Source organism: Mus caroli, chromosome 19 (genome assembly GCF_900094665.2).
Source record: "Mus caroli chromosome 19, CAROLI_EIJ_v1.1, whole genome shotgun sequence".
In the NCBI taxonomy this organism is placed as follows: domain Eukaryota; kingdom Metazoa; phylum Chordata; class Mammalia; order Rodentia; family Muridae; genus Mus; species Mus caroli.
The window spans coordinates 9440382-9449610 of NC_034588.1; the positions used below are offsets into that span (position 1 = coordinate 9440382).

At 43.5% G+C, this 9229-nt stretch overlaps 1 protein-coding gene across 2 annotated transcripts in view; it reads left to right on the forward strand.

Annotated features, from left to right (window-relative positions):
* Window positions 1–9229, forward strand: part of Osbp (oxysterol binding protein) — a 28800-nt gene that overhangs the window by 10383 nt on the left and 9188 nt on the right. Inside the window, exons 1-7 of one of the 2 annotated variants that reach the window (XM_021151573.2) lie at window positions 1100–1311; window positions 1903–2101; window positions 2339–2441; window positions 2726–2780; window positions 2963–3094; window positions 7933–8178; window positions 8413–8533. In XM_021151573.2, the coding sequence (XP_021007232.1) occupies window positions 1300–1311; window positions 1903–2101; window positions 2339–2441; window positions 2726–2780; window positions 2963–3094; window positions 7933–8178; window positions 8413–8533 (868 nt within the window). In that variant the 5' untranslated portion in view covers window positions 1100–1299. Of the gene's footprint in view, window positions 1–1099; window positions 1312–1902; window positions 2102–2338; window positions 2442–2725; window positions 2781–2962; window positions 3095–7932; window positions 8179–8412; window positions 8534–9229 lie in introns of those variants that run through there. The other variant, XM_021151572.2, reaches the window with a different exon arrangement.

Below are 9229 nucleotides of genomic sequence, written 5' to 3' on the forward strand. Positions count from 1 at the left end.
GCGTCCTTCATTATCTGCATCTCTATTTCTTATCTGTAAATGGTTTGGTACTAGTAGATCTTTAATGGTAGTGTTGAGAGACTTTAGGTAATATATTTGAAATGCTTGGCAAAGTGCCTGGCTGTACCATAGTCTCTTGATATATATATATATATTTTTTTTTTTTCAAATTTTTGAGACAGGATTTTTCTGTGTAGCTCTGATTGTTCTGGAACTTGTGATGTAGACCTGGCTGGCTCCCAAAATACAGAGCTCTGCCTGCCTCTGCCTCCCTAGTGCTTGGATCAGAGATATGTACCTCCATTCCAGTGGTTCTTGCCAAATTTTTATGATTATCAGTATTATTAGAAGAGAATGAAGGAGAGGAATTGCTGGGGGTAGCGATATGCTGCTATATGTAGGCCTGGTCTCGACCTCAGTGTGGGAACTACTGGTGACTGGAGCAAGGCGGTAGCTATAGAGGTGAGGTTTGAGTGGAGGCTGGAAGGTACAGATCAGATGAGTGGGCTCGGTGGTCTGACTATAGCCTTCCTGAATGTAGTGTTCTAAGTGTTCTGTGTGGAGAGTGTGACTGGGGGGGTTGGGGGAGTGTCTCTGTTGTTGTTAGTTTTTGTTCTTTCACAGACAAAGAATGTGAAGCACAGAGATCAGTAACTTAACTAGATAGCAGGAAAGAGCTATGATTTGAGGCCAGCCAGCCCCACTTCAGATGTCGGCTCCACGGCTTCTACTGTGGAGGAATGGAAAGAGATTACAGACTCCAGAATAGTAAAGGAGAGTCACTAGGAATTGATATTTGGATGTGAAGAAAGAAGCAAAACTGAGAGACTCCCCATTGGCTTGGGCAGCTTGAAAGGCTCTAGAACTGCTTTGGGATGGAGAAATTCGAAGAAAGAAATGAGGCAGCAAGAGAATGTGGTGAATCAAGCGTGAGACCTACTGATTTTGAAGTTACTTGGAGCCATTGAATAGGCACTTGGATATTCTGGTCTGAAACTCCAAGAGTCCAATTTGGAATCACTGATTTAGTAGCCACTGGTGGACCTGTAGGCAATTGTTGAAACCATGGAAGCAGACATTCTAATAGAACCTTTTAGTTTCTCTGTAACAGGGAATACAGTTTTAAGCTTAGATTGGTTCCTTCCTTCCTTTATTTATTAAGCAAACTTTATGAGGCTCCTGCTATGTATTAGGAGCTGGAGACCTAAATACAAATAAGCTCTAAAATGTGTTTTAACATTGCTTGTGATCCCTCTGGAGAGAAAGACACTCAGTCATGTGCATGTGTGAAGTAGAAGTATGCTGCAGTTGGTAAGGAGATGGAAGAAACAACTGGCTGCTTGGGAGAGTGGGTGCCACAGAAGTGCCATTTGTCCTCGGTCCTTAGAGAGAGGGGAGAGGGAGGAGCAGTGCAGGCAGAGTGGGCAGCCTAAGTGGTTAGGGCTGGAAGAAAGCTGTGTGCCCAAGAAATGAGTTCCGTGTGGCTGTGTTGTAGGTACAGAGAGGGATCACCTGCCAGCTCTTAGTTCTCAGCTTTGGGTTACGTGCTTGGGTTGGTTTATTGAAAGCTGTTGTCATGCCCTTTGCCTTTCAGCCAGTTGCCCTCTGGGTGCAGTTCACATGCCCACCTTTTGTGCTGCTGCCACAAATGCCTTGTCTGGGTTTGCTGCTCACTTGGTATTTGCTTGGTCCTGTGACCAGGAAAATAGAACTATGACAACAGTGTTCACTCTTTCCCAAGTCTGACCTTGATTGCAGCACACAGCTGGCTGTCCCTGATAACTGTGGAATAGCAGGAAGTACTTAATTGTCGTCGTATGCCTTCTCGTGTTCCCAGAATAAGGTGACTTCATGGGGAGGCTGACTAGTTGAGGTGCCTTAACTAACACTTTCTCTATATAGGCTTGCAGAGATTTCCTCATGTTAGCCCAGACACATAGTAAGAAGTGGCAGAAGTCACTACAGTATGAAAGAGACCAGCGAATCCGACTGGAAGAAACTCTTGAGCAGCTGGCAAAGCAGCACAATCACCTGGAGAGAGCCTTCCGGGGAGCCACAGTGCTGCCAGCAAACACTCCGGGCAGCGCCGGGTCTGCTAAAGGTAGGACACTTGGCTCTTGTATAGCTGTTCTGGGATGATCACGATGGTTCTGCAGTGACAGAAGACGTTTTCCGCAATTGGTGGCTCATGGATGCATTTGGAGCTGTTGATTTCTTTTTGCTTTTCTACTGCTTTCTGCCATTGTTGCTCTGTTTGTGGTCAGTATTTAAAAGAACCCACTGTGCCAGGCATTGGTAAATATAACACAGAAAACAAATGAGGCTTTTCTCTTTGTAGATCAGTGCTGTTCTGGCAAAGGGGACATGAGCGATGAAGATGACGAGAATGAGTTTTTTGATGCACCAGAGATTATCACCATGCCTGAAAATTTGGGCCACAAGTAAGTTGTCCTTGACTGTTGAAGAAAGTGAACATGTGTGTTTACATGATGAGACTCTGTTCCATGAGGATCTGAGCTGGTGGTGGTTGCTCAGGATGTGGGCTCTTGGTGTTAAGTAGATGGAAAACTGTTAGCATTTATATTGAATTTTTCAGAGATCCCAAACTCAAGCCATTCTAACTATGTGCAGTATATTTGGTATTGTGCTTCATAAAGAACTAGTGAGGACCAAAGTTCAGTTCTGGTCTTTATTCTAACTCTCCTCTGTTTTTTCATCCATGAAGACGTACTGGCAGCAATATCAGTGGGGCCAGCAGTGATGTCAGCCTTGATGAACAGGTAACTCTTATTTGCAAGTTGTCACAGTCGAGGGATTTTATTTGATTCCCAGGGACTTGTCTGTGAAGTGCTAAGAGAAATAGAAACTCCTGTTGTTCGTTAAGCATGGGGGAAGGGAAGGTTATAGATAGCAGATTTTTTGTTCTTTGTGGCTGATTGAATGGCTTTGTTTTTGCTTCTAGTACAAGCATCAGCTGGAGGAGACCAAGAAGGAAAAGAGAACCAGAATACCATATAAGCCAAACTACAGCCTCAACTTGTGGAGCATCATGAAGAACTGCATTGGAAAGGAGCTCTCTAAGATCCCAATGCCGGTGAGGTCCTCGGACACCCAGACTGACTGATGTCCTCCCCACCGCAGGGTCACTCTTGCCACACTGGAGCATGGTCAAGCAGATCATAGACCATCCCTTTAAGTCAACTGGTGTAGTTCTGGCTATGGATCTTGTATGTTTCTAGATCAGCTAGAGTTAGCTGCTTAGTGTTTGATAACATCTATAAGCAATTCCTGTGGCTGGCAGGCAGGCAGGCATGGCGGATGCACAGATAACACAGTATCAAGTCTGTTTCTGAGAAGCATGTAGTGGGGCTGAGGAGATGACTCAGTAGGTAAAGGTACTGCCATGGAAGCCTGAGAACCCACATAAAAAGTTAGGCATGGTGGTGCATGCCTTTAATCCCAGCGCTTGGGAGGCAGAGGCAGGCAGATTTCTGAGTTCGAGGCCAGCCTGGTCTACAGAGTGAGTTCCAGGACAGCCAGGNCTACACAGAGAAACCCTGTCTCGAAAAAACAAACAAACAAACAAACAAACAAAAAAAAGTCAGGCATCGGTGGTGGTGTGGATGTCTGCCTTGGTATGCACATGCACTCACCACACAGGTACACAGCTACCCAAATTAAAAGAAAGAATATAGTAGTTGGGTGTGGTAATTCAAGCCTGTTAATTCCAGCACCAGGAGGAATGACAAGAGTTTGGGGCTACATTCCTCCATGCCAACCTGGGTTGCCTCTAACCCTTGGTATATTTTTTGTTGGGGGCTGTTGGTGTAATGTCTTTTTAATAAATCTCTAGCATACTTAAGTGAGATAGTTATCCCCTGTGCTCAAGAAGGCCCACTGCTTGTGTTTGGCAGTGCTCTGCTTGCTTATTCATTGTACAAGTACTTACTGAGTGTTTCCCGTTTGCCCAGTGTAGTGCCGGTGTGCCTCTTAGACAGATGTTCACTTTATAAAAAGAAACCCCAAGCTACATTAATTTGAACCATGGCTCAGCAAACTAAGGCCCTTGAGCCAAATCTGGCTGTCTTCTAAGCAGCCATAAGCTAAGAATATATTTTTATGTTTTTATTAAAATTTATTAAATCTAAAGTAATGCAAAAGGAATAGTTCATGAGGTTAATGTCCACAAATAAAGCTTTTTGGGGACAGAGATTCTCATTCATTTATTTCTGTTTGTGCCTGCTGTATTGTTGAAGCAGTATTGAATGATGTGAGATAGAGACCACCTGGTCCTGAAGGCTTAAATTTTACTCTGTAGCTTTTTACAGAGAAAAAAAAGCAAAAACAAAACAAAACAGTGGGCACTCACCTATAACAGATTCTCATTTTGAAATCCAGAAGTATATTGTTGGGGCTGATACCTACAGTGTCAGGACTTTCTGTTTTGTAGCTGTCTACTTATTATTAGGAGCCTTAATTCATAGGTCTGCAGTGGCTTCTTGAGCCATCAGAGGGATACTTTGCAGTCAGCTGGAAGATGGACAAATAAGAGCAGGCTGTGCCTTTTAAGGGCATTTCCTGTAAATTGCATAGTCCATTCATCTCTTGAATTTCCGTGGCCATAGCTTGCTTATGTGACCATAGTTACCTCGAGAAGAGTCTAGATGTTAAGACTTAGGGTCTGGGGGCTGCGTGTTGTGTCCATAGCCAGGTGCTTGGGAGCAGAAATAAAACGCACTCTTCAGCCTCTCGGCACATAGGCTTCTGTTCATAGACTGTTTCTCCTAGGCAGGAACTGCACTGCTGCTGTGTATGTCCTTGATGCTCAGCATACTGCCTGACACAGGCACTCACTCAACAAATGCTGGAGTGATTCATTATTTGAGCCTTGGAAAACAAATAGGTTGTTTTTATATACATGTATAAGGTTTAGTATTTAAAAGGAATAATTCCCAAAAGTAGAAATGTAGCTCAGTGATAATCGATTATAGATGCATGTCTAGAATGTTTAGGGCCCTATATTCCATCTCCACTAATGTAAAATAATGATAATGATGATTGATGATGATGATGGGATAGTGATAATAGTAGTAGTAATTAATTAATTAATTAAAATAAAGTGAAGGTGGACATAGAGACAAAAAGAAAAAAGAAAAGAAAAAAAAAAAGGAACTGAGTGAGCATATATTGGAGAAACTCCCAAACAACTGGTGTTTGGGAAACTTAAATAGAGATCCCAGTTGCTCGATCACTGGGTGCCTTATAGAAAGCTGTAGGAAGATGGGCTGGAAAGGCAGGCCATCACTGTCTCAGAATATAAACCTTACTTAGAAACAGCATCTGGGTCTAGGTAACCTCTGTGTCTTCTTTCTTTCTTTCTTTTTTTCTTTTCTTTTTTTGGGGGGGTGTGGTGGGGGTTGAGACAGGGTTTCTCTGTGTAGTCCTGGCTGTCCTGGAACTCACTCTGTAGATCAGGCTGGCCTCGAACTCAGAAATCTGCCTGCATCTGCCTTCCAAGTGCTGGGATTAAAGGCGTATGCCACCACTGCCCAGCCTCTGTGACTTCTTTCATTGTACATTCCTTATTGACATCACCATTAGGAATGTGCAGTCCTGACCTGCCTCCAGATAAAGTAAGTCCTCTTCTCCAGCAGCATTATATCACAGGAAAGCTGGTTAGGCTGTGAGTTTTAGACTTCTATTCCTGCTGGCTTTTAGCTGGGCACTGCCAGTATAAGATATCAGTAAGAGATCATAGCTCCTTCTTACGCAGTCTTCTGACAGGATCTGTGTGATTCTAGTTTTCATTAGTCAGGCTTCCTGAGTGCCTCAAGATGTTAAGCTTCTGCCAGGTCCCCTCAGCCTCTGCAGTGCAGTGATATCCCTGCTATCTTTGTCCCCTACTCAAGGGGGCCTGGTATTGCTAGTCTCTGGGTTCTCTTTTGTGACTGGCTAACTCTCCATTGACAGTGAATGATGTCTTTGCTTCCTTCTGCTTAAAATATTCACTCATGTGTTTCTTTTTGGCCTCCAAGTGGTAAAATGACCATTATATAAAGCTAGACACTTCCAAAGAAACTGAGATTCTTGGAACATTTATTAGAAGTTGGGTTATAGTAAAGAAAAGCAGTGGCAGACGAGTGATATGAAGACTCTGCGCTAGCTTCTGCTCTATGTCTAGTATTCACCAGGATACAGTTTGTCACAATTTTCCTTCGAACGTGTGAAAATTTCACTTCATTCTGCTTGAAGTGTCGCCACTAAGAGATTCTGCTGCAGTGGTTAGGGAAGGCTCCGCAGGACTCAGGCTTTACTGTTAACAGTTGGTCACTGTGCCCATTCAGACATCTTCTGTAGTCTAGGCTTCTCTGGAGGCTGAGGCCAGAGTATCATAGGAAGGCTGGCGTAAGGAAGAAACTGTTGAAAAGAAAGAAGACAGCTCCTTTGTCTGTAATGGCGCTCAGGCCTGTACTATCTAAGCCCATGCTGCTGTATTACTGACTAATTAAATGTTCCTTCTAGAGCAAATTTATTCTCTCTCTTTCTAAGATATATTTTATTTTAATTACATATGTCTGTTGGGTGGGTATGTGCACGTGAGTTAAGTAGCTAGAGGCCAGAGACATTTGATTCCTCAGAGTAGGAGTTACAGGAGGTTGTAAGACAATTGATATAGACGTTGCAAATGGAACTCATGTGCTGTTAACCACTGAGCCATCTCTCTCTTTTTCTCTCTTTTAAATTCTTTGTATTTTTGTGCGGTGTGGGGCCAGAAAAGGGCTTTTCCTACTACTCAGCTATATACTCTCCTGAGACAGGGCCTCTCACTTGGCTTGAACTCTCTGTCTCGCTAGGCTGAGCTCCTGGGTTGTGCTAGTTTCTACCTCAGCCTTCCTTCCTCCCTCCCCAAGTGCTAGGGTTATAAGCATAAGCAGCTATGCCTTGCCCTTCTAATGTAGGTAGTAGGGTAGGTAGTGGAGCTTTGAACTCAGGTCCTCATCCTTGCTTGCAGAGTAAGAGTTGCTACCCAAGGAGCCATCTCTCCAGCCCACAGAGTAAATTTATTTGTTTATTTTTCTTTTTTTGATACATGGATCTCTTATGTAGCTCTGGCTGTTGATGTTTTGGAACTTGCTATGTGTACCGTGCTGGCCTCAGACACAGAAATTCACCTTCCTCTGCTTCCCTGAGTGCTTGGTAAAAGGCATGTGCTACCATATCTGGCTTTAGAACAATTTGTTTATGTTTTTGTTTTTTTCAAGACAGTCTTGGCTGTCCTGGAACTCACTCTATAGACCAGGCTGGCCTTGAACTCAGAAATCCGCCTGCATCTGCCTCCCAAGTGTTGGGATCAAAGGTGTGTAGCACCATGCCTGGGTACAAATTTTAAATTTGCAAAATTATATAAAATATCAAAGTTACTTTAGAAAGTAACTGACTTTCCTGAGGAGCAGTATGAGCAGTGTCTATTTTTCACTCCTCCACCAAGTAGGCCACGTAGTCTCTGGCACACAGTACTCAGATAATATTTGTGTAATGAATAGGTGCACATCTCCCCTAGCAGAAGTGTTCTTTGCTCCCTGGATCCGTCTCCACATACTGTGTCATCTAGTGATGAGTGCTGTGAATCAGCTGTAAAATCTGAAAAGTGAGAGCATCACCTGCTTCCTTCCTTTTGTAATTCAGTCACTCAGTTCCTGCCTGATGAAGTCACTTCTGGCTGTTGTTGGGTCTGCGGTACTGCATAGAAGAGGCATGGTTTCCATCTCAAATAGGAGAGTGGGGCACCTAATGTCTAATCTGAGAGCCACAATTCTTTTCTCTTTCTGGTTATTTGCTATATCACCTTACTGTCTCAAGCATCTTCTCCATCTTCGGCTGTCTCCTTTCAATGTGTGGGGAAAGGTTTCAGCTTTTCTCTCTTGCTTACAGGTAAACTTTAATGAGCCCTTGTCCATGCTTCAGCGCCTTACTGAAGATCTGGAATACCATGAGCTGTTAGACAGAGCTGCAAAGTGTGAGAACTCTCTAGAACAGCTCTGCTATGTTGCAGCCTTCACTGTTTCCTCCTATTCCACTACCGTCTTCCGAACCAGCAAGCCATTCAACCCTCTCCTTGGGGAGACATTTGAACTTGACCGACTGGAGGAGAATGGGTATCGGTCCATCTGTGAGCAGGTAAAGACCCCAAGCTGGTAACACTTTTCCCTTCTTACCACAGGCTAGTTTTTGAGAAGCCAGTCTCTAGTCAGCCCAGTCTGTCTGCTTTTTCATCAACACTAGCCTGTTACTCACCTGCTGTTGTAGATGTAAAAATATCAAGGGAGGCTCTTGGGTGTTTATCGCCAACTAACAGGCTCTAGCGTTCTCTTCTCCACTCTTCTTTGTTAACTCACACCTGATTTCTTAAAGGTGAGTCATCATCCCCCTGCTGCTGCGCACCATGCTGAATCCAAAAATGGCTGGACATTGCGTCAGGAAATTAAAATCACCAGCAAGTTTCGAGGCAAATACCTCTCCATTATGCCCCTTGGTAAGGCCACCATGTTTGTTCCAGTACAGGTGTTCTGACATGATGGAGAAGGCCGCTGGTCCAGGCATCAGATGGGAACTCTGATTCAGGCACCAGTATCACTAGATAGCACTGGGCAATCGTTTAACTACACAGCTCTCAGTGAGTTAGGAGACCAGGCACTCTTTTAAGACCTCATTGTGCATAAATTCCTTGTCTCTTTAATGTATTTACTTTTTGTCTATAAGTACTAGCTTAGAATGTAGATTCTAGCATGCCTTTAAAAAATTCTTTTAATGATGTTTCCACATTACTCTAGCAGTCTGGTTCTATGTGTATGTAGAATTTAGGATTACAAGATTAGGTTTCTTGGCTAGTATTCTCCTATGGTCCTCTCTCCTCTACATGATGGGTTGTGTGTCGTTTACATAATGACTGGGTAAGATGAAGCTTCATTTTTTTGGATTACAAGTTATTTTTGCATCAGACCAAAAAGATGAAGCCTGGAATTAGGAATCCTCGTGTGTAGAGTTGGAAGCACAGCAGAAACTTCCAGCTGCTGCTGTTTCTCAGTCTGTTCTCATTCCCTTCACTGTGTGTGTGTATGTCTGTGTGTCTGAAGTCTTTTTTTTTTTTTTTTTTTTTTTTTTCTGAATGTGATGGTGCATACCTTTAATTCCAGCACTCAGGGAGATAGAGGCAGGTGGATTTCTGTGA